The sequence below is a fragment of the Cupressus sempervirens genome, chromosome 3, assembly GCF_028749045.1.
Source record: "Cupressus sempervirens isolate cs-2001-9-10 chromosome 3, ASM2874904v1, whole genome shotgun sequence".
Taxonomy (NCBI): Eukaryota; Viridiplantae; Streptophyta; class Pinopsida; order Cupressales; family Cupressaceae; genus Cupressus; species Cupressus sempervirens.
The window spans coordinates 531,320,831-531,347,305 of NC_143120.1; the positions used below are offsets into that span (position 1 = coordinate 531,320,831).

At 34.4% G+C, this 26,475-nt stretch overlaps 1 protein-coding gene across 4 annotated transcripts in view; it reads right to left on the bottom strand.

Annotated features, from left to right (window-relative positions):
* The window catches only part of LOC149567507 (ubiquitin-like domain-containing protein CIP73), a 99,772-nt gene that overhangs the window by 38,286 nt on the left and 35,011 nt on the right, over positions 1 to 26,475 (bottom strand). For all 4 annotated transcript variants that reach the window (XM_089820721.1, XM_089820724.1, XM_089820723.1 and 1 more), the window contains exons 3-9: positions 23,436 to 23,553; positions 17,521 to 17,628; positions 8,858 to 8,958; positions 8,581 to 8,667; positions 8,328 to 8,492; positions 8,057 to 8,126; positions 7,783 to 7,952 (exon numbers count right to left, since the gene is read on the bottom strand). In XM_089820721.1, the coding sequence (XP_089676847.1) occupies positions 7,783 to 7,952; positions 8,057 to 8,126; positions 8,328 to 8,492; positions 8,581 to 8,667; positions 8,858 to 8,958; positions 17,521 to 17,628; positions 23,436 to 23,553 (819 nt within the window). The remainder of the gene's footprint in view (positions 1 to 7,782; positions 7,953 to 8,056; positions 8,127 to 8,327; positions 8,493 to 8,580; positions 8,668 to 8,857; positions 8,959 to 17,520; positions 17,629 to 23,435; positions 23,554 to 26,475) is intronic.

Sequence of the window (26,475 nt, forward strand, 5' to 3'; positions counted from 1 at the left end):
GTACTCTCTATCAAGAAGGGTGGTGTGTAGTTTTAATTGTCTAGGCCGTATATATTGGAACCAACAGCATAGATATCTTTGCAAATTTATTAAAAATATGGTGAATGTAACACATGGAATTGTATGGCATGAGCAAAAAGAAATTTTGTAATTGATGATTCAGCCACCTCTTTTGCTTGCAAATGAAAGAAATCAGCGGCACTGGTACCCCTTAAACTCTTCTTTCACTTTACTTTAGTGGAAGTGGGTGACGGTGTGCCACTTTGTTCCCTACAAGAAGCATGAGTAAAACGCATTCTAGCTTGCACATTCTCTATTGAACTCCCTAATTTTAACACCTTCCCTGCAATTGATAATCTAGTTACCTCAAATTCGCCTTCGTGTTATATTTTTGCAACCTTTGACCCCTTGACCACCTATCCACAAAAAATGGCAATAGACTCTAGAATAGCTGCAAAAATAATGTTTGTGACACAAATGGCACCCTCATTCCTTACTGCCCTCCCCCCAAAATATTTCCTTATCTTTCTCGACTCTTCTTGCAAATTGTAGAAGAGGTTTCTTGGGTTTGAACAAGCCTTTTGCAAACTCTTTGAGGGCTTTGGAATGACACTAAAATGGCTTAGAGGTTGCCGCCACTGTCATATCCACTTTAGGCATGACTGCCCTAGTACTAGGTCTCCTTTGAGATGTTTTCTCCAATTACAACATCCATGCTATCCCTTCTCCCCTCACACTCACTATTGTCATGATTATAAAAGGTAAAATAGTGTTGTAAGTTCAAAAAAAAATGTTTCAATAACAATGCCCTTCCTATGTGTTGCAAAACAAATGGAAAAAAAATATATCTGCAATAAAGAAGATCTAATGACAAAACCTCCTCTTGCTACTTCAAAATGAAAATTTCTTCCCGAGCTACTACTGCTCTAAGTTCTTGGCATATGACAAAACGAACAAGTTTTTGGCATATTGGTGCTTAATCTCCTTAAATAAAATTTGTAATATTCTATTGCCTTTTTAGTCCATGCAGAGGCAACTAAAAAAGAAAGAACTTTTTTTTTTTAAAATGTTTTATTGCATATTTGGACGCCACTTTAGTGGTTGGCCATTAGGGATTGAAATATATCTCTAGGAGGGTCGACATGCAACTTGGCCATCCTCGGTATAGATTTAGGTACCCTCATTTCCTTCAACATTTGAAATTCCATTTCAAGGACAATACCAGATTTGCCCATTGTGACACACCATTGGGCATGACAAAAATTCATCCTTGTGTCCCCATATTGTATTGGGGATAGGAGAAGGTCTAAAGTCCAAGGGATATGCCCTCGTGAAGCACAAGTTTGTGCAAAGACCTTCATTGATCAATTGACCACCTACTGGTGTGTGCTTTATAATAGAGACCATACAAAAGAAATAATGAGGGGTAATTTGTCCTCTTTTGATTAAAATCTTCAATGTGCTAAACCGATGAATTGCGTGATCACAAAGACAACTAAAAGGTAATAAATATGGGTGTGTTTAGTATAGACTCACGTGGTAGGATGATTTATCGAAAATTCCCAAGGGGGCTTACATGAAAAAAAGGAAGGTTAAGAAGATAAGTAATTCTACAAACTAATAATCCTATGAAATATGGAAACAAGGCTGCAAAAGTTCAATTTGAAACCTATCCTTGTTTTGCCAATTTCATCAACTCCACAAGAATGGTACAATCTTCTAAAGGTATTCTAGAGATTTTCACATCAGAAATATTCACCAATATTCGAGTTATGAATACAGTAATGGAAGTTAAATTTTCTATCACAAATTCAAACTAACTTTACACAATAGATGAAAACCATTCAACTATCAAGAGTATGAACATAAGGATTTCACAATGAACATTTTCATCAAATCCTTCTCTCACCTTAACTTGAAAATAAAATCTACTCTAAATGAGAGACAAGAAAATAATCAAATTTTACTCAATAAGCGTTTTATGCAACAATATCTTCAAAAACTCTTCACAAATGAGAGGAGTGGGGTTTATATAGGAGTTCAAAAAAAGGAAGGGCCAAGATCAATTTAAGATCGATGGCCAGAATTTTAAACAATTGTACCCTAATTAGGGTTTACAATGATTATCCAATGAGAATGAATAAAAAATGAACAACTCAAATAGAGCTTTCTTATAAAAGAAAGCACGCCTAATCCTTTCTTTTGCAACATATATTGATAAACTTGGAGACCAAAAGAATAAATTATTTGATTGGTGGAGATGTGTGGTTGCCACTTCAACATGCTTATCTCTTTGAATAAGGTTTTCTTTAAAAAATTCTTCTTCAATTTTGGGAATTTAGGATTTTGGAAAAATATACCCAAATTCAATCATCTTTAACACTCCTTTACCTTGAAATGTTCTCCCTTTTGAATGCTCTTCTTTATCTTGATCTAGGATCTTGGACTTCTTGGTGCGAACTTCAAAATCTAGAAGATGTCTTTGAAATCTCTTATTGTCTATCCATCCCTCTTCCTGTCTTCAAATTCTTTGTAAGTGATAAAGTCCTTAGTTGTGTTTGTTTTCCTCATCTACGAATGCCATCTTTTCTTCTACTATTTGAATTCCCTCCTATTTTGATCTTTGGAAATCCTAGGTTTCCATAGCATCTCCTTCATCTTTTTTACCCTTTATTGCTCCTTATGCATCACACTTGCAAAACAACATTGAAAAAATTGTCAATTACTTATTAAGATGACTTCACCAATCTTAATTTTTATGTGGAAATATCTTCATGAATTTTGGAAATGATGAAGTTGTTGGAAATGCATTTTTGTGTCTGATTTATAGGGAATTTCCCATACTTCATCAATTTTCATATTTGCTTCCTTACTGATCTCACTCTCTAAAATCACCTTTTCTCAAAAATTCACCTTTCTTCTAGAAACTTATACTTCTTTTCTAGGCATAAACTCAACATTTTTCCCTTTGAAACTTGACCTTTTTCTCTTTCACACTAGGAATATTCTTTGGATAGTGATTTCAACCTCAAATGAACTTAGACTTCACAATTTTCAACTTTTCTTTGATTTCCAAAAGTGAATTTTATCTCTTGGTCTACATTCTTCGCCTAGGTTGTCAACACTTAGCCAGTTTTTCATAATGAGATGGTAGACTTATCTTGGTTTGAGGAATTTCATCAACACTTAGCCAAATTTTTCAGTCATCCAAAGCTGGGAAGACTTTGCCTGTGCTTGCCAATTTTTCATCATGCAACAAAAGACTTACCTTGGTTTGTGGAATTTCATCAACACTTAGCTAAATTTTCAAGTGATCCAAAGCTTGGAGAACTGTGCTTGTGCTTGTGGATTTCCAACAACCTTTCTTGTTTGAAATCAAGAGTTTCCACAATTTCAACAATTTCCCTTGTTTTACCTTTAGTAGATTTGACATTGAATTGAGGATTATTCTATGCCTTGGGCAAATCCTTTATGTTGGAGCAGACATTTTATCAACTTAGAAATCTGCATGCCTTAGCAATTTCAAGGCCTTAAAAACACTATTTTATCTCTTCAAGGCAGACTTTGTTGAGGATTTCGCCATGTGTGGAGTTGAGTTCATCATGACTTGAGCATTTCAAACACTTGACCAAATTTGCAATGGCTTCTTGATCATTTTTTTGAATCTCATGAAGAAATCATTTTCAGCATTTGGGATCTTTTATTATGGATCTGTTATTACAACTGGTTTGAATACATCCCAAAAGAAAGTTTTCCATTTTGAAGCTAAGTGTACCCTTGACAAGAAAGTTAAGAAAATTCAACTCATTGTGCGAACTGGTGCCACAAATTCTGCATTTGTTCATTACTGCAAAGTCTGATAAACTCCTCAGAAACAACTATATTTTCAAAAGTTGTGAAGCATAGGAAAATCAACTCAAAGACCTTGATCATAAGTAATGCATAACTGATATCCATCCATTTAGAAATCTCTTTTAGCTTGAAATCTCATTACTAGTTGATAGCTTCTTGAATGAAATTTTTTTGTGCCCTCCTAGCACTAATTTCCGTCGGTGTGTGTTTTATGACGCAAACTAAACAATAAAATGCCAGGGGCATTCAATACTCTCTTCATCAAAATCTTCAATGAGCCAAACAAACAAACTGTGTGGTCACAAAGGCGACTCCAAGGTTCTAAAATTGTGGCTTTTGATGTTCAAGATAGACTCTCCTAGTAGGATGATTTGCCTAAAAGCTCCAAGGGGACTTACTTGGTTATTCAACATTTCACTTTCAATTTTTGAATTTCCTTCTTTTTCTTTTTATGGATTTTTTAGGTTTTACAAGGATCTCTAAAACAAAGTGCAAAAGCAAAGGGTTTGAGAAGATGATTCAAACCCTAAAATATCATTGTTAAGCCAAATTCAACAACAACACGAGAATGGTGCGATATTCTAAGGTACTCTAAGGATTTTTACATCACAGATATTCACAAACATTTGACCGATGAATGCAATAATGCTAGTTAAATTTTCTATGACAAGTTCAAAATAACTTTGCACAATAGTAGAAAATCATCCAACTATTAAAAGTAAGAACATATTGTTTCCACCATAGATCAAAATTTGTCGACAAGTGGCAGAGAACTCGTCTTAACGCGAGAAGTTTTGGAAAATAAGAAAGCTTAAGATTTCTCACGGCAAGTTGATGTCAAGAAGTCTGCAAGTTCTAGCGATAACTTGAAAACTTCTCACGAGTGACACTAATAAAACCGGGGGACCCATCAATTTGCCCTATTATGTTTTATTTTTTAATTTGCAGCCTTTCAAAGAGAGGAGATGGCTTTTGGTGGAGAGAAATTGTCATTGGCAGCCTCATAGATTGATTGCACGTGGATTTAAAATTCTCGATATTTTTCCGAAAAGTCACTGATTTATCAGAATATTAACCAAGATCTTTTTTAATTTGGCCTTGTCAAGAAGTGGCAGAGAACAAGATGTTGAACTATGGTTTTCACAATGAACATCCTCATCCAATCCTTCACTCACTTTAACAACTTGGAAATAAAATCTACTTTAAGTAAGAAACAAGAAACCAAGCAACTTGCAAAAGATAGTAAATTTACCAACAATTGAAGAATGAATTTACTTAAAGTGGTTTATGCAACAATTTCTCTAAATCTTCCATTACAAATGAGAGCAGGGTTTCTAAAAGAGTTTAAAAATAAATGAAGGCCAAATAAGATCAATGGCCAAGATTTAAGAAAATATACCCTAATTAGGGTGTATATAGACTATCCCATGAGAACCAATGAAAAATGAACAACTTAAATGGAGCTTTATTCTAGAAGATATCACCCCTTATCCTTTCCTTAGCAGCATATTCGATGAACCCTACACACCAAAAGCATGAAAATATCTCATTAGTGCAAAGTAGGTGGTTGCCACCTCAATGTGCTTATCTCTTTGGATGAAGCTAGCTTTGAACAATACTTCTATACTTTTGGATTTTTGGGATTTTGGAAAAATATTCCCAAATTGCATCATATTCAAACCCCCTTGAACTCAGAATTTTCTCCCTTTTGAATGCTCTTCTTCATTTCGTCGGACTTCACCATGGACTGTTGATTTATGTCTTGCTCACTTGGACAGACTTGAGGATGATCTAAAAAAATTATACACTTAATAATTATTTTCTCCTTAGCCTAAGCTAACTGGACTTCATCATGAAACCTGGAATTTCACTTTCCTTGATTGGACTTCGTATCTTGATAAACATTTTTATGCTTCCATGGGCAGACTTCATCACGGTTTGAATAACTTGAAACACCTAAGAGATCGGACTTGATGTAGACACTGGATTTGGACAAGTTTCAAGTAGGACTACATATGTGTTTAGGAGAAGCTTCAAATAGAACTTCATGTAGATTTAGGACTTCTCCATACCTTAGACAAATGAGCAGAGTTCACTTGCAGATAGAGATTTTGGACTTCTCATGTCTTACAGAATTTCTCATGCTGGACTTTTCCATGACTTAACAATTTTCAACAAATTTTTAGACAGAGTTGGGGTCTTGGTTAGGGTTTTTCATGGTTGGAGGGTGAATTTTTTATATAAAATATAACATTAAGTACTTAAATGTTGATTTTATATTGTTAGGATGTTAGAGAGTGGTTTTAGATCTCTAGGAGTTATAATAGAGGTTCTGGGTGTTGGAAGATCCTTAAAATTTTCTGAAAGTCAAATTTCAATAATCAGCATGCTTCCACCAGTCTTCTTTTCCACAACTTTATTCGAAGATCTCTAATTAATTAGATATTGGAACAAGGATTCTCACAAATGTGAATGTTTTTCCTATTTTGAATCTGGAATTTTTCATCGCTATTCAAGCTTTATGAAGCCTTAGATGAATTAGGTGTTGAAAATAGGAACTTTATATTTGCAGGATTTTCTTTTCTTTTCTCGGTGACAAACATGACCTTTCGACCTTCCCAAAGTAGAAACTTCTAAAAATAGAATGTTTGAAAAAGTTTAAAAAGCAGGCAAAGAATCAAATCCCTATTGACCTAAAAGTGCCAAAAATCAAACTTTAAAAAATAAGAAGCAGAAAAAAGTAACTTTCTCTAAAAAAAGGAGTTGTCAGAATTGACCTCAAGCAATGTCCATCTTCGTCCCTCAGCCTTCTAAACACCTTTGTGGCATCAGAATACTCATTGAGTCATGTTTTCTCTCTTTTTAACTTCTATGTACAGAAAGAGCAGAATAAGAGCCATTAATGATATCAAGGTCTCAACAAAATCTCAACTTCACTTCTAGATATCACCACATGAGCATTCAGCCTCATTACTAATGCTTTTTGCTCTCAGCAATGATGTTTTCAAGCTGCATCTTGATCCATATAAATATTTGGATAAAAAACGTGTGGATATGGTGTTAGATCTTATTCATCAACAATAGCTCAATGGCAACATGAAGTAATCCTCTTCTAGGAAAACTTCAGTCAAGTAATACATTTTCCTCATTCATGAGAATGTTTATAGATCCAAATAAAGTCATCATTCTTAGTCAGCTGCTCATTCCATCCAACCTTTCAGATTTTTGAAGTTATTTTAGCGATTGAAATTGAAATTGACCACATGTTGGGAAGACAATTTATAAAGTGACTCATCAAGTCACAAGTGCAATATGCAGTTTGAATTTTTAATATCACAGGGTGAATATATTGCAATATCCAATCAAATCTGATTTTTTGTTTCTATACAATAATATATACACTTGAAACTATACATTTTCCATTTGGTTTTTCAGATAATAAATCAAATTAGCACAACTAAATATCTCTTTTAAAAATAGAAATGAGATTTGCTGATAAATAATAAACGATATCAACTTGAAATATTTTTACTGTCTACTAGAAGATCAGTCAAATCAGCACAAGTGATTTCTGTCTACTAGAAAATCAATCATATTTTGGTGATGTCTACTACAAGAACTACAATATAAAGATGCTCCCAGCATAAGGTTATTTATATAAAATAAAAAAATAAGCCATCAAATGAACAGTCCAAATCCTGCATATCGATCCATTGCTTCGATGTTGTAGTATGGCCACATAGACTTGCACCCCATACATTAAGTTCACATTTCAACTTAAACAAGAAAACATATTAGAAGTGTGTAAAGTGTTGCAGTAAGATTTGTCCCCTGTTATGTAAGGCCACTCAAGGTAATTGAGGTTGTAAAACAGTTTTAAGATGTTAATTAATGTTATATGACATTGAACAACGATGTTGAGGGACTTACAAAAAGTGAAGATCCAGCCTGATCATTCAATAATTGTTGTGTGTGCCTGATAACTGCTCCCAAGGCTGCTGGTGTTGGCAAACCTCCAGGGACTAAAGGTGAAACAGATGCACTTCGTAAAGCATCTGCTTCACTACTTTGAGAAGCAACTTGGGATTGATTTTCAGAACCTGGAAATGTAGAAAACATTTTAATCTATCTCATCTCCCTACATATTCTAGAAATTTGATAATTCATAACAAAAACTGAAACAAAAAACAAGAGATGGACTCACTGATCAGTGAAAATTCATGCCTCATACGGTTTAAATACAAGGACAATGTTGTCAATGAATCAGAGATAACCTATTAAACCAGCGATACATAGAACATTAAAATTCCACATACATAGGTTAGTTCAACAGATATAACCAGTCAAATCAAGCAAAGAGGCATAACAAATATATAATTAACCTTATCAAAACGAAGATTTATTAACATAACAAATTTGAAATTCTCTTAAATAGAATGATATTAACAATTTTAAACAACCATATTGAACCCCACCGTAGGTTGAGCAAAAGGCCTTAGTAACGAAGGTGGTGTGAAACGAAATGAACCATGAATAGGATCTGACTGAACATCTGAAGCATGATCAGATTGTGTCGGATTTGCATCTAGTCTGCCAGTAGCATTTCTTGCTCTTTGCTGTACTTCAAAACCAGCTCCTTGCTGCCAAATACATTATTGCATTAATATAAGAGATAAAACCTTTCCCAGTCCAGAAACAACGCTGAGAGGATTGAATAGCAGCACTCACAGGTATCAAATTTGACGCATTGCCTGTGCTGGGACTTACAGGTAGTACATTACCAATCCCAACAGAATTTAACACAGCAGAAACAAACTGTAAAATAAAAATCAAATGCAATACCATCAAATATTTGTCACTAAAGCTCAAGCCATTTTTCTCAAAAAGACTATCATAAAATAGAGGTAACTCAAATGATTCAATATGACCAGTCCCTGCTGTAGAATATACTCACTCAGTATCTTAAAAAACATGGAATAGTTTTCTAAATTCACAATGAACTTACACGATTGACATCTGGAATAGCCCCGTCAGCTTGATCTGTAATATTAAAGGTCCCAAGCACCACACTGTGGGACACTTGTCCACTTCTGTTCTGAGTGGACCCTAATATAAAACAAAAACCGTGAAGTGATAAGATTCGAATTCTCTAGATAATTATGTTACATGTAGAAAATTAAATACTAAACAATATTCAAGAAGATTTAACTACAATTATCATTTAATACAAGTTGATCAATACAAGCAAGATTGCTGGGACGTCATTAGCCATCCAAAATGTAGTAGCTCGGACTACCTGAACATATTATGCTACTGGAAATTTAGATACTGTGCATTAATCAGAAGTAGCTAGCCCTTAAACTTCTTTTAAAGGTGTCATATTTAGTCTTTAGTATTAATCTCAATATCTGTTAATCTTTTGAGTGATGCAGTTAAAAAGGTTTTTACATAAACAGTTTGGCACATTCAGCAGATATCAGATGTAGTAAAACTGACAGCATCTGACAACAAAACAAGCACATCAGATAAAAGAAAAACTATAACATGTAGCCGCAAGCATCTAGAGTTCAATTTATTGAACAGATGATTAAGAAATGCAGAGAGAATGGGAAACACGGGGATGCAGTAAAGGGATGACAACTGAATGGGGGTCTTTCTTTTTGCTAGCAGTTAAAATATAAGTTATGACATTAGAAAAATTTAGTTATTCATACAATAAAGCATACACCACATTCATTACATAATTTATAGCTGAATCAGAACTTCACATTAATTGACAAATAAATTGACCAAATTTGTATATATACCTGTACAACAAAATGCTGAAGGGCTACAATTATAAACTATAAAATGACAAAAAAAAATTAAAAATCTCTAAAAATATATATTCCATAAGCACATTTCTTGATTGGCCATTTTATGGTTGGTAGCCATGCCTTTCTCTCACTCTCAAAAATCACTTTTAGATTTGGTTGAGAGATTTTTAATGCTTAGACAACTGATAACAACGTTAGCACTGCAGCAGAGGTCAATTCTCATCCTTATAGATCCACTTTCGCATGCCTTTACTTCTCTCTCTAATGGACCTTAATGCTTAGACAACGGACAACTGTAGTATTACTGTAATTAGGTAATGTGATATCACTGGCATTAAAATCCCTGCCCTATCCATCACTGATGAGGCATTTCCCTGCGGCAGATGTTGATACATACAAACACACAAAGTGCAGCAGCTGTATATGAATGAACTGCAAAAATATGTTATGTCATACACTTGCAGAGGACAACATTTAAATTCATAACTGAGTTTATGGAACGTTTTATGCCACATTGAAGAACCTTTTGGTTTCAACTTTCAGCCACGCTGACATTATATTCAAACTCAAACCCGTTATTAGTATTATTATGCCATGACAGCTTGATGGTGCATGGGCATTCCTTTGACAAACCCAGTAATCATTTCATTCTTTGATTCTTTATAAAGAAAATGAATTATGGCACACTGTATAGTATTCCCAAATTGATCCACATTTCCATTCAAAACATTTGACTGAATTTTTTTAAACTTTGACTGATGCTGTCCCTAGACAGCAGAATGGTCAATCCAGTCAGTCCCAAGACATTCTCTTGTGTCCCTTTGACAAGACGTGTATGAATATGGCCATAGAAACTACAGGGATGTGTCTCAGTGAATCCCTAAGAAAAACAGCTCATTTCTAGCATCCAAAATCAAACCATTTCACACTTCTCAAAGGGTATTGAATTTTTTCATTCATACCAACACAAGCAAATAACACTGTGATCAACAAAACGTTCAGGAGACATCTAGCACCGAAATGGGGACATCATAACTATGAAACAAATATTGGATAGCCTTGTGTGCATTACAGAGATAAATTATAGTGGCTGATATTAGAAAACACCTATGAGTCCTAACTTCCACAGCCAAAACATTTTCATGGGTTGTCACGTTACACTAAACTTCCAAGCAAATTTCCACTCATAAGCACACCAAATTATCCATTTGTATCATGAAATATCTAACGGTAAATGTCTGGGTTCCATCACTAGATGATGATCACAATCTTCAGTATTTACTGCCTTCTCCAGAGGTACTCAAGTTGTTTGGACTACAAGTGTAAAAGGAATTTTCTTTTGCTCATTATCTTCTTCCAACTTCTAGTTCTTCCTCTTCTTAGATGATTCTACTCTTGCTTCCCACAACTCACTTTAATCTTCATTTGAAGCCATGTTAGAGTCCTTTTACTCAATGCAAGGTCCTCTCTCTGATTTGATTTTTGTTTATAAAGGACCAATGGATTCTTCAAATCAACAGGTAGAAATATTTTGTTCTTCATAAATTAGATTGATGACATTGACATCATTTGATCTATATTTAGGTACTTTCTACTATACTATTCTTAAGGAAAGGATTCTTCAAATCAACAGGTAGAAAATATGGAAAATATGTTGTTCTTCATAAACTGGTTCGGCGTTGAGATCATTTGATCTATATTTAGGTACTTTCTACTTTACTCTTCCAAAAGCCTCCATCTAAAACTTGAGAAGAAAGAGCCTGCATATTCTGCAATAAGAAGCATGGCAGTAACAGAATGGCACTTCATCATGGAATGCAAAGCTAAGGAGGATATCCGTACTCATATTAAGGGCTTGAAGGTTGACAGCGTGCACCAATTTTTTGTGGAAGAAAAGATTAACTAAACAGACAGCTTCCTTATCAAAATTGGAGGTCTGACATGGAAAAGAGCACAAAGATAATTTTAGGATGTTTTTTCTTCGTCTCATATCCTGTTTTGTTTTGTGCAAATCATTAAAATGGATTCAAGGCATTGAAAGTCTTACCAACCTCCTCATATGCCCTCTAGGATCAAATGATGGTCTTGACTCAAACAAATATAATGTAATTAAAGCCATCTGTCTCTGCACCCTTGGGATTATGAAAGGAAACAGATCTGCCACTAGAAATAAGAAATCAAATGCCTGGCTTATGTTTACTTGAAAGAAGTTTACAACCGACCACAACTATCAACATTACTCAAGCAATGCAAGCTTGTCATCTATATATTTTGGCTGCTTGAAAAGTCTCTTCTACAAATCTTGTGCTTTTCATCACAATCAGCCAAAAAAATTAAGTCTTCAAAGCTTGGCTTATGTGCATAGGAAGATTCTAACAACCTCTACATATGCTATCTAGGATCAACAGACAATGCTGGCTTAAACGGATGCAATGAACTGAAACACCCATGGATGATGCTCTTTTGCATTTCAATTACCAACGACACAATTCAACAAGGTGATTGTATCATCAATCAACTAGTGGAACTCATATCTATAAAGTACCTTTGGCAATCTAGTTGTGATTGTCCTTACATTTTTCATCCAATTCTTGTTAATTATTCACATGTATTCTAAGTCACAAGGTTCGAATTCGAATTCAAGTTCGTCGATCATAAAATTCAAACGAAATCCGGCAAGGGTAAAAGTTCTGGAAAAAAAATTCAACATTAAATTTTAGTTATATATATTTATATATTTTTTGATATTACTAATATATCCAAAAAAGTGTTAAAATAGTTTAACTAAATAACTCAATATCAGTTTAAAATTAAATAATATTATATTAAATTACAGTATTATATTAAAATTCATAAAATTCGGATGACATTCGGAAAGAGTTGAATTCGCTGAAATTCGAATCAAAAGGATGAAATTTGGTGAATCTTGTGACTTAGCATGTATTAATAAAAAAATCTCTTTGAAGCACTGCCTCGACAAATTAATTGTTATATCTTCACATTCTGCATGATTTCAAATTCCCAACATTTCTTCTATGTGACTGAGCATGATTTAGAGGAGGGCTTGACCTGCATAGCTCCCAATTTCCCTGGTTCTGAGTTATACAATTTGAACTTTGCACATGTTATAGCAATTCCAGGGGTTGAACAAAAATATAGAAGGCAGCTGCTGGGATGAGACCACTTAATGCAACATACCAAGCCATGGTTTTCATTTATATTCTCTCATACAACTCTCACAGGTTTACATGGCCTAAATCTGTACCAAAAATCTTTAAAAGCTTTGAAATGATTTTACAAGAAGGAAGTAATCTTTTTAATTCAAGCTCCATCATAGCAATAGACAACATCGTAGCTCCCAATTTCCTTGGTTCTGAGTTATACAAGTTTGCACATGTTATAGCAATTCCAGGGGTTTAACAAAAAATAGAGAAGGCAGCTGATGGGATGAGACCACTTAATGCAACATATCAAGCCATGGTTTTTATTTTCCTCGTTTTCTATGTCCTCTTGTACAGCTGTCACAAATTTAAATGGCCTAAACCTGTACCAAAGATCTTTAAAAACCACTAATTTTGATTCACGCTCCATCATAGCAATAGACAACATAAGACCAAATCTCTTTAGGTGTGAAGAGGATAAAGAAAACAGTTCAAAATGTGCTCTAACGAACTTTCAAACTATTTTTAATAAATCTGTAATTGCTGGCGAGGTCCAAAATTTTGGGTATTTACTTACTGGCAAGGTTTCAACCTTTTGTATGTTTCTGATCACTACAAGAGTCCATGGAAAGACTACAATTCTGCAGGGAATGAAAAGCAAGCTTTTGGACGTTTCATGTAAATATGTAGGACTACAAGGAAATTGAAAAGGTCTAAGACTAGGACAAAATGGAATTTCAAGTTCTGGTGCAAAATGCAAGTTAAAAGCAAGGTCATGGAAGTCTGAAATATTGGATTCTAACTGATCAAGTTTTATGAGTAAAGGAAACATCCAGAAGTCTGAAATAATGGATTATCACAAGGTCTTAGGAATACTTTGCAACGAGATTACTTAATAGGTTTTCAAGCTTTAATTCAACTAAGCCAGGGTTACAAGACAATTTCAAACCCCAAACATACAAAAAGCCTGTCTAAATATTCAAATTTTAATTAAGATAACTTTTTCAAAGGAATCGTAGTCTCAAAAGGAAATGCAGAAAGGAGTAATTCAGGAAACTACTTTATATACTTAGGAGGAAATTAAAAGTTGAATGCAAAGACCCTGACAACTGAATGTGAACTTCTGATAAAAATACCACATAGCTTAAAATACTTAATATAACTGAAAAATTCAGGCTCAATGAAGCACCCATGATGGAAGTGATAATCATATTTGATTAATACATCAAATTATGAAACGAGTGATGTCTTTGAAAACATTTAAGTAGCATGGGGCATACATGCAAAATGCAGAAAGCAGAAAGCAGAAATCAGTGAGAAAATGTGTTGCAAATAATAAATGTAAATTCTCCTTACACTGTACATCCATTAGGACTCTACAGAATTTGGAATCAAAAGGCAATTTTTCTACTTTCAGCTTCTACAAAATATTTCCAATGTCCGAGAAGGATGCTTCAGTGCAAACAACAATCATAAAGAGGTGTTCAGTGTCTTCAGACATGACAGACCAAACAAAATGTTTTATCGATCAAAAGGAGGAGAATTCAGTTGGTTTGTGTGTTATAATTAAAGACTAAGACAATATTGTGTTGAATTAAATAGAGTAAGAGGCAGGTTTTAACAATAGAACTTTGTAATGCCCCCTCTCTGAAATAGGGTTAAAAATAAATATTAGTAATAAAATTATATAATAAGTATAGATATAACTATAATAATGATAAAATTTATGATTTTAGTTGAATGATATAATTAAATTTTATATGTAAAAATTAAATAAACTATAATATTATATGACATAACCAAGATTAAAATTATCAGGCAAACTCATTGTTTGTGTCGCTATGGAACGAAATTTATGCCATTCCTAGTCAAGATATTGCACGGAAATTGTTGATACATCAGCAAAACATGGTATTAGAGTCAGAATGATATGGTATTAGAGTAATGAGGACATCTAACCAATATATACGATGGAGCAGCAAATAAGATATGATTCTGTAAGTACCAAGAACAATAATATAGTTACATTGATTGGGAATGCATGACGACAAGTCATCTTATATGAAACAATATCGATGTAGGATGGTAGCAGCCTAAATCAATGGATATCTAGTCAATAGGTATGCAAGTTATTAAGGTTATTTAATCAACACTTATAAGATAAACCATGATTAGATCTAACCAAAGACAGACATGTCAATATGGGTAACAGCAACTAATAGGGTTGTCAAGTATTCTTAATCAATTACAGATAATCAATCAAGGGCAGCGAACTGTGTTTACAGAGAACCATACCAGTTAAGATAAGGCTTTTGTACCTTTCATATCTAAGAGGCAGTTTATTCGCATCGATCATGGAAGGAGTAATAAACCTTTCCAATTTATAGAAACTATTTCTCTAAAGATGTGATATTATCCTGCAGCGACTATAATTAGTTATTCCATCGAAAGGTGCAATGAAAAGATTCGTACTAAGATTACAATGAAGAGGCACGCACAATTCTTAGACCTTGACATTTAAGAAGATTAATAACCATTCCAATTAAACTGATAATTGTTTCTTATAAGTCATTATGTATTCATCTTTTTGGATCACCCAATTGACCATTCGCCTTTTGCAAGTCTGGTTGCATATACTCAAGGATAGTAATCAGGAAGAGCATCACCATCTTTGCAGATTTCTGAAGACAATTCAACAAAGCAAATTACATCACCACTGTAAAGCGATAACTAGCAGACTCGGCCCAATTCATATTGTCATATTTGAATCAGCTGAATAGCAAAGTGCAGATCAGAGTTAGCAAGAGGCCTTCCTTTGGAATCAAGCTTAATGAGTTTTGGTATGGGTTGACAACTGAAGTCCTGTGGTTTCTATGGAAGGCTAGAAATGAGGAAGTGTTTCGAAGGAAAGCTAGAAGGCCTATTGAGTTTGATTTAAAACTCACACATTTTCTTATTATGTCTCAGGTATCTTTGTCCTTGGAAATCTCGATGACCCAATTTATGAAACTGGTTAAAGAAGGATCAGTCCGTATTCATAAAGACAATGTTAAAGCTATACAATAACTGGAGCAGTATAAGTCCCTGTTAAATGCTGAAGACCTTGAGCAAGTTGAAAGCAAGCTACAAGAATTATCTCTTTCAGAACCTAGCAATGAACCTATCTATGGCCATAATGAAGATCATGCTGATACACCAGGATGTGAGACTGTTCCCGACTCCGATGAATATAAAGTAGTGGGATGGAATGATGAATTATTTTCTGTCCAAATGCTAAAGGACATGGAAGCCAATGATGGCTGGGGAGTTTAAGTCTGGTTTAGTTTAGTTTTGCTTTCCTGTTTTAATAATTCTGCAGCACCATCAAACAGTTTTAGTATCTGTGGATTGTTCAGTTAGTCTATAAACATGTTATAATTTTGTCTAGTTCCCGCACCCCCCCCCCTCAACCCCCGCCCCCGCCCCCGCCTTTTTTGTATTAAGTTATGTTTGGGGGGACCATTATACTTCCTGTTAGTTGGCTCAGTAAGGTCTAGGATACAGTTTTTATCAGTTTGGACAAGATCTATTACAGACTTACATTGTTCTCAGCTCTTTTGACTATTCTAATATAATAAGCAGATACTGATTAAGATTATCAAAGTTCTTCATTGACAAGTGATATCATAATAGCATATAGTGATCAAGACTCCCATAATGTAAGTAGTATTGATTGGAGAATCACACATAATTATATTATGAGGTGTCAGTTATTATCAATCTAAGTGTTATAAAGGATTTTTAGACTCTTGTTTGGACATAAATTTCTTTCAATTGATTGTATGTGAGTTATAGTCCCCTATTCCTAAGAATTAACATAAGGAGACATTAAAAACTCAATGCACTTAGTAATCTTTTAGCATTATAGAAGTAGACCAGCATTTGCCACAACCAGTGTTGGTTTACCGACAATCCAAAATTTCCAGAGTTAAATACTCGTGTTCATAACCTCATCATGTAAATTCTTCAATTTCAGCATGTTATTTTCTTATTTTTCAACCCCACTCTATTTAAATTTGTGATTCTTAAAATATACTCTAATCTAAGAGCTTACAGCCACCAGAGGATACATTAGATACTGGTATTAACATTTAGTAAATCATTTATGCAGTATGACTTGACAGTGTCTTGCAACAAAACAAGCACATCCAAACCAATAAAGAAAAATACATAATAGCTTGATATGTAAATACAACCAAAAACTTATAGAACAGATAACTAGGAGAAATCCCTTACTTTGTTAATCAAAACATTTCGTGGGAAGTCACAATACACTGAAATTTAAAGCAAATTTCCTTTCATGTCTCAACTCAATTATATATTAGAATCAGTAAAAGGTTCAGCACAAATCTTGGGCAGTAGAACTTAAAAGTTTAGTCATGAAAGTTAGCCACATGAAAGCTAAATTTGAAAAATAGCAAAAGCAAAGGAAACATGTTTTCTTGAAACCAAGGGGAATCTGCTTCCCAAGTTTGGATGCCAGCTACAAATACCTTTACAGCACTGGTGATCTCACTATCCTTTAAAATACCAAATTCAAGGAACATGGAAAACCTTTGGGCCCAAATTTCCTCAGAAGGCTTAACAAATAAAAACAATAAGATGAAAAGCATTCAGAAGAAGTTCTTGGAGCATGGACAACATAGGAATACCTTGCTGTTCAGCATGGCCATCACTTCCACCAGTTTCTATTGTAGATGGGGGAGGTTGCTGAAGAGGTTGCCGAACCACCAAATGGAGCGTATGGCCATCCTCAACATCTAATTACGATAAGGAAAATTGAATCTGCTTTTATAATAAATTTGTAACAATTAAAGACAGCACGTACAGACAGCAGATGCAAATATAAAGCAATGTCAATGATATCACAGTAGTTACCAAAATACTAAAGGAACTCCCCAGACCAATTTTTTATGGCATTGAATGTCAAATTTTCATTATAAATTTAATAAGAACCTAACAAAATACTACAGGATATTAACATTAGATACAGTCTATTAGAATATTGTAATGTTCCTTTAATGATCATCTTAGTATTTAGTTTATTAGGTAGTTTCTATTTATGTATCACAATTGTTTCTTTTAGAAGCATCATCTTCAGAAATTTATATAAAGAGTTTTCATCTCCTCTGTTTAATTCAACTACAACAATTAAGAAAAATTCAAACCTCTTTTCATCTGGAATTTTTTTCAGAAATTTGTATTTCAATTTTTTAAAATAAAATCATTGGTACTTTATGAAATTGGTAGTTTGTCTTTGAAGATTTTTGTTGACAATCGCAAGCCTATTTGAAGGTTTTGATTGGGTGATTTCTTGGTTTGGGCAAAAGTCTCTGATTTTCGAAGGTTATGCATCTCTTGCATCTTGCTTGCATCTGCACTTTGTTTACTTGCATGTACTATTTTACCATGTGAAGTCTTGTATGTTGCTGCCTGAAGGTTTCTCTAATTGAGTTTCATAATTTGTTCACTTAATTTCGAATGTGTTTCCATAATTTTTTCCTTTGAAATTTTTCTTTGGGCTTTTATAATTTTTCCCTTGAAAATTTTCTTTGGGTTTTCATAATTTTTTCCCTTGAAAACTTTATGATGGGTTTTCATTAAATTTTCCCATAAAATATTCTCTGTTGGTTTTATAATTTTTCCTCATAAATTATCTAGTAGGTTTGAAATTTTTTCCTCAAAATTTATCTATATTGGATTTTAGCATTTTTTCCTCAAAAATGATGATTTGTATGTTGATCCATGTCTCTGATTCTATAGTCTGGTTTTCATCAATTTTTCTCCTGAAAAATTGTGTCTGATTTTTCTCCTAAAAAATCGTGGTTTTTTGCAATATGTTTTGGGGCATCATGCCCATCCACAAAGTTTCATTGTTATCAGTGTTTGTCTCTGTCTCCAGGGAAGAGCAGCTCAGTTATCCAACATCAAAATGTAGGTTTTTGTGATAATTTCTGGTCAGATGTTTTGTTGATCCTCGGAAGGTTGGTGGCAAACTCATCTAAGAGGCAGAGTTAGTGAGCCTCTTGTCTCTTTTTCCAAACCTTTCTGAAGGAGGCTCCCTAATCTATTCTTTTATGGACGGATTTTGGCTTCTTGGTCATTTACATTTTGCAGATCCAGAGAGGGTCTCAGCAACAGCAAAATGTTTTGAAGGATTTGTGACCAAAAGATAACAGTTAGACAATGATGTTAAGGGAGGGTATTAGAATATCGTACTATTTCTTTAATGATCATCTTAGTTAGTCTTTAGTTAATTAGGTAGTTTCTATTTCCATCTTTAGTTCACAATTGTTTCTTTTAGAAACATCATCTTTGTAAATCTATATAAGGAGTTTTCATCTCCTTTGTTTAACACAACTACAACAACATCAATTTACCATAGCATAATCCACATATAATCAACAAGAGATCTATGTCAAGCTTATTGTTATGGCATTTCTTGAAAAAATAAAATACTTGTCATCCTTCACATGTACAGAGAATTTATTATATTTCACTAGATATTAAGAGAGGAACTTACCTAAAATATTAAGATTAAAATGTGGTGCAAAGACAAAGCTGAAAACTACAAAACGGGAGACTCGTGGTGAAGAAGGATAAGCAGCAGACGACACCAATAATACAAACACCGTCAACTCACACAAAGAAGTAATATGCCAATGAATAATCAGCCTTCATGCATAGTCACGCTAGCTTAATAAAAAAGGCTGAATTTTATTGAGAACAAATTTCTAATTCCAGCAATAAATCAACTATTAGAAAAACATATTTTAGAAAATTTTACAGACGTAAGGTTCAAGATTGACATCTTTTAACAGTATATTGGAAGTGCTGACCAGTCAAAGAGATAGCACTTTTAGCATGTCATTTCTTATTGGTAGTTGTGGATCACAACACAAGAAAAAAAATTCTGAACTTAGAAACTCTGGAATTCAATCTCTTATCATGAGTCCCCAGTTTGATGCAAAGGAAAGTTGATGATGAAGTTCAGGTGGCTTACAACATTTGGTCTGCTGGCTCAGATGTGCAAGAATGGTATACAAACCAGATCGGAAACACCACAGAGGAGATCCCCTTCCTGTAAATAACCATTTAGGACATCTGTCTTTCATCCCACATCCCACACAAATATGTGCATCAGAAATTCAGAATTGATGTTTGCCACTTCGCTGTCACTCGACAGAACACCTCATTAGAAATCCACAGCAGCTACTGCAGATAAAAACTGGTTATAAAAACTAGAATTACTAATCTAGAGGTGCAACCAGACCTAAAAAAGAGAGCAACAAAATCGAGGCAAAATTCCAACCTCAATGATCACAATCAGATCAAAAACAATATTGATGAAAAGGAAAACCAATAATGTACGACATTTCTAATTGGAGAGGGGAAGTGATGGATGCAGGAGCATAACACCTACAGCAAACAAATACCAACCATAGAAGTGGGACCCTGGAAACAAGAAATAGAAATGGATATGTAGGAGACTGAAATAACATAGGAAAAGGAAACCAGGCTAAAATCAACAGAAACAGAAGGGCAAACACTAGAGCAGATGACAGTTATTTTAAGAAAGGGGTCCACGACCCCTGAAATTTATCATGAATGTAATCTCAATACTACCACAATAAAAATAAACCAGCTGATGTTAGCATGGCCCTGATGAAAAGACATGGTCAATCATGCAACCGAAAGCCCCACAATCTCTAACAATTTATCAGAAATGCAGTCTCCAAAAACTCAACCATAAAATAAAAACAAAACTAACACCAACAAGGCTACAAAGAAAAGCCACAGATGTACGGTAGCAGAAAGATTGGAAATGGAAGCCCAAGTGTCAATCACACTAAGAGATCCACAGTTTCAAACTTTTCTAAGGAATACAAGGGTAAAAGTTCCTCCATCAAGAAAACTAAAATACCTTTTATTGAATGTTAGAGCATTAATGCCCCCTATGAAGTAGCATTTGCGGAAAGGACACTTCGAACTTAAAAGACCTGACGAACTTAAAAGACCTGACTTGGCCTTTTGGATGAAAAACCTGCCCTTGTGGAAGAAGAGGTTCAGGAACAGCTGAAAACAGTGGGAAGATGATACTGTACATTGAAGAAGTGGGGGCTCAGTCTGAGAATAAATTACTCTATGCAATCCAAGGTCTATAGACTCTATACATTGTGTCCCAATTCTTGAAAAAAAAATTAGTTGAACTGATAGATGCATGTCTTCAAAGAAGATCAAACATCTATTTATAAATCCAAATGCTCGTAATTTACCTGTCTTAAAGAAGGGGATGCTGGAAAAATACTAAAGCTTTCAGAGGATTAAAAATCCTATAGGTGTAGATTTCAATCCAATCCAATCCAAAGTCCTGGCCACAAATCAGAATAACTAACCCGAGTGAGCCAATTACACTGTGTCCCCTTTAAATTTGTTTCAAAATGCTCTCTTTGCAATGTTAAGCCTATGAACACGAAGTTGACTTGTCACAAGAGACAGGCATCTTGCAGTAATAACAGAAAGGATCGACAACATACTGGAAATGGACGACTAGGAAAGGACTTATCGTGAATATGCTATTGTTAAAGAAACAGTCTCAGACCATTCACCAACCAACATCACCACCAAGACTGACACAGCTCCTCAGACAAGTCTGTTAATGTTTGAGATAAAGTAGCTGATGAATTGGTACACCCACTAGCATATAATAACTGGTGGTCAAATTAACAAAAGATAGCATGACAAAAAAATGTCCAAGCTTGCTAACGAACTGTCTTCAAATCTTCATTGACAGTTGCCTCGAGACTTGAACAAACTGGCATTCAAAAACATTTCGTTAGAATGAAAAACATAAGACCAAGAGGGCGTTAATGGCTTGTGGCTATCCTAGGTTCTCATTGCAGTACACCAACTGTTGGATGAAAGAACCTCCTGTGAAAGGAGGAAGATGTCTATGCAAAACATTGATACCTCTTGCAGACAAATACCTAAAGAAACTTGGGTTGATAAACAAAAAGACAAGTAATATTAGCTTTTTCGAACAAGGGTAACCTAGTTGAGAAGGATGCAAATTGGATTTCTCCCAATTTCTCCCAAGATGGGTTGTCCTTCCAAATGATTGCTTTAGTAGAAATTCAAACAGAAGCGACAGATTTTCTTTGCAGACGGTGTCATTATGATAATAAGAATTTAAAGCTTCAGCAGAAATATATCTTAGATAAGATGGCTTTCTAAAACTAAAAAAGATATTGGATGGAGTAATAATGGTCCATCATAATGGGAAAGTTTTATCAGCCATGACTCAAGTTGATTTCTGTGTAGATGCTTAGACAGAGCAAAAAATTGTCTGGATTGCATGAAAACAGATACACTATCAAATGTGGATATGGAAAACTTTCAAGATTCCGAGAATTGATACAGTTAGATACAGCAATTATAAAAATGATTAAAATGTACATAGTAATATGTCAACATCTAAGCGTATAGAACATCACATTATATATTCTTATGAGTTTATAATATTTATTTTGTTATAATACATTTGTGTTGGGAGTGGGGTGTGCATGAACAATCTTTTTATGTTTTCTGTTCTTTCTTTTTTGCAAATTTGGAATGCTTTTTCATAATTCCTAAATTGAATATGTCGCCAAACCATATCAAGACATCTCAGATACAGCAATTTGTTGATAACACAATTCAAATTACATTGATTTGTTTCTGGATTCGATTGTGTAAAGACTTTTACCATCAACATTTTGAATCACACTACGTGATCCATCATCAGGATGAAAGAGAGCACGAGATGCAAAACAAAGTGGGTTGCAGATGTTGACTGACCAAAAGATATAGGGACCAGGGGAAGAGAGATTGAACGCACACCAAGGTTAGAAATAAAATAATAGATAAGATGGCTGGACCAGAAAACCATGAGGAACAAACTCCCACAGAAAATTCGTATTGTTAAAGCAGATGTTCTATCAAACAAACCTTGGATGAGTGAACAGTGGCCTCAGACCATAAAATTAATGCAAATAAGTCAAAAGTATTTTCCATCAGTATCAGTAGAGGTGATAATCAACAATTAGAAGTAATCTAAATGGGGTAATTGCTAAGCAGTATGTGTGATAGAGAAATTCTTCAATGGGTTTTCTCAAACTCAATTTCAATGAGGCCTTTAGGAATAATATTTGGCAGACTAGAGCTGGAACTGTTCATAGAGATGAAAAAGGCCTGAATCTGAATAGGAAGCAGTTATGGATAGCTTTAGCTTCTTTCTGGATTTGTAAGCGTCTTGTAGAAGGATATAATTTACTGGTGATTCAAAGGCTGAGTAAGATGCACCAAGCCAGCTGGAAGCAATATGCACTTTCTTGAGGACATGCTATTTTGTGTAAAGTTTTGCTGACATTTTGTTTACTCATTACAGTTGTAAGCAGAAATCAGTAGCTAATTTCTTATCCAACACGCAGATCATCATTTCTATAGTTCAGAATAATCATAATTATTAAAAATTAGAAACAAATAAATGTGGGAACTTGAATAGAAAATGAAAGTGCAATAAGGATACGATAAGCTGATAAAAGCTGGTCATCCTTTAAAACCTTTCCCCGACAAATGAGTCGCTGCTGTTCTGAAAGAACTCCAGTAACTGTTGCAATCTGCTCCTTAAGTGCAGGTACAGGCAACTGCATAATATTATAGATGCCAAGAGAGGTCATGACAAAGATAGATATACAATCTTAAGTATATTGGCCCTAAAGGCACTAAATGCTAAATATTCTATATACATTCAAAATGTTTACCAGTAAACACAGTTGTTTCTTGAGTGTCAGTCTACACATTTTAAATAGCTGAAAATAATGCTAACTATGGGATGATTAGAAGTCTTCAGCCCAAGACTAAAGCATCATATGCAAGTGAAAGGTGCAGCTCAGAATTTGGCAGTAGTACCCCTAGCATTAACCAGCTTACTGCCCCAAGTTTTGTTCCACCCCTAAAGACTGGTAATGTCATTTCAAATGTTATTCATGAATCACAGAATGGTGGAGTGTCCACAGATGGGACAAATGTACTCCAAACAGCATTTATTTCTCATGTGCCTAATCAAAGTCTTTCATGCTATCCAGTATACATGTACCTGAAAGAAATATTCCAAATTAATGTTACTTTGCCATCCCACAACAAGAAGCTTCCAACACTGCTAATCAGATTGATCTCCAAAGCCTTTACCAACAATATGCAGATGTGGTTGACTCCATGGTGCACTTTCAAGCTTTGATTGACTATAGAACAAGGGGACTTGCTAAGAATAAGGGCATTGCATCAGTAGAAATTCAAGGGCAACCAGCCATGTGGAGATGACACTAGTAAAGAGTTTAGAAATGCTGATGGCAGCTAAAGGATACATTCATTGCAAGATGAACAAGCATGTAATGATGTTAGTCATATGCATACAAGCGTTGATGGCTTTGTCAATGATGGATTGGATGTCTATGATTTTGCTTGTGTGACTGATGTAGATAGTGGCACTTGCTGCCCTGGTGTTCAAAGTAGCTTGTATGAAACACATTTAGAAACATTTGCAGCCTATGATGATGACAGTGAACAATGGGCTAATGATTAATGGGATCACGCTCAGTTTCTCAACAATTTTGCTGATTGTCATGTTGCTGCTCCATATTATTTAATTGATGTTTATATAGAACCATTCATTGTGTATCAAGATGATATGAGAATGCTTGATGGAGCCTTTTCATTACTTGTTGATTCAAATGTACATAATGTTGATCAGCAAAAAAATGAAAGTTTCCTTGGAAGGTACTAGTGATCCAAAGGGGCCTTCAGATGTTAAGTCAATGATACAGACAGGGATAAGTTGAATGATATGCTTGTAGGGCATGATTTCTTTTTTGTTTATTCAGATTGCTTTAATGCTATGAGAATTGTTGAAGATGATAAATCTGAGAATATTGGTGCAATGAAAGGATTGAAAATTGGGCTTTATGTTGACAAACATTTAATCACCACTGATTATGAAGAACACTTCAGCACTTACATTTTGGAAAGTTCACTTTCAGATTTGTTTATGCCAATCCTTGAAGCAGTTTGCATGAATTTGGGATGCAACTTCAATATTGAATCATACAGTACCTTTGAGCAAGAATTGGAATGTTCATGCATGATGTGAATGACAATTATCTAAATATCTTTCACTTGGAAAAAAAAGGAGCATGCAATGGAATGTTTGAATTCGAAATTTCAGATCAGAATTCCTGTAGGTTTGATTTAAAACTGATGCAAAGTGAACCGGCATACAATTGTTTTTCTTCTGGATGAAGATTGCCTATGTTAATTGTTTACCGTACAGGGTAAATGGATATTTATCGCATTAAGAGACTAGAATGTAACACAGAACAAGATACTTTATACATATAAGCAGATATGCAATCTAGATTACAATGATGATTCATAATTCCATTCAGACAATGTACATATACTTCCCAAAGGAGTGACTCAACTCTCACGCAACCTTTCAGACACTAACTAATCCCATCAGCTATAATATATTTTTTACCGATAACATCATCCCCCCAAAAGAAAAGTCGTCTCCGAACGACAAAATAGAGACAACTAACTATTAAGTACATAAAGACTCAAAACAAACTAAGAAGAAGAGGGGTGCGTCCCTGGTAGGGCTGGTGTAGTAGACGTCCTTTGTGCCCGTAGCTCGCTCAGCTGTGCCAGCAACTTGTGTGCCTACTGCGTTTAGGCATCCAAATCCACCTTACCCTGCATCTGAAGTGTTGGTTATCAAAATCGTTGATTAGAAACCTACGACCCTTGACTGCTCAATGCTAGGATATCTAATCGATTTTGGCCAACTTGATAGGATCAATCAAATTGACTTAGATCCTCCGCGCTTTTGGCTTCGCTAAACCAAGGCTTGTACACCTAATCCTGGACAGAAAGACTTGGATCCAAGACATTTTATAGTGAATATATCATAATGCAGAGGCGAGCTCCTTAAATGGCAAGATTTTAAGGGAAAACTTTTGGATTACGAATGATGAATAATCTTCAAATTTTAATTACTTTAGTAGAGTTGTGAATGCTGAAATAAAATTAAAATGAATTACTAAAACAAAAAGATATTAAACCCTTAACACGAGAAGATCAAAATATTGCCAACAAACAGATAAGGAAAAAACAAGCGATTAAAGGTTAGTGCTAAAATTCAAATGGGTGATAGAGTCAAATTTATAAGTTTTCACTTACAACTTTATAATATTATAATATGAAATCTAAGAACAATTTAATTATTGGAATGCATCAAATTATTTCGTCCTATGGATATTAAACCAGTCTACAATGTTTTTAACCTTTAAAAGGACAAAATAGATACAAATATGGAAACAACTTTAATATTCCACAATATTTGTATTTATCAGGCTTAAACAACAACTTAATAATTTAATCTACTTATCCCAATAATAAATTATTAATAGAAAAAAAAAACGTAAAGGATGAACTATAATATTTGACTCTTAAAACCAAATAAAATTTTACTGATTATACTGTAGGAAAATCTATGTTGAAGACATTCAGTC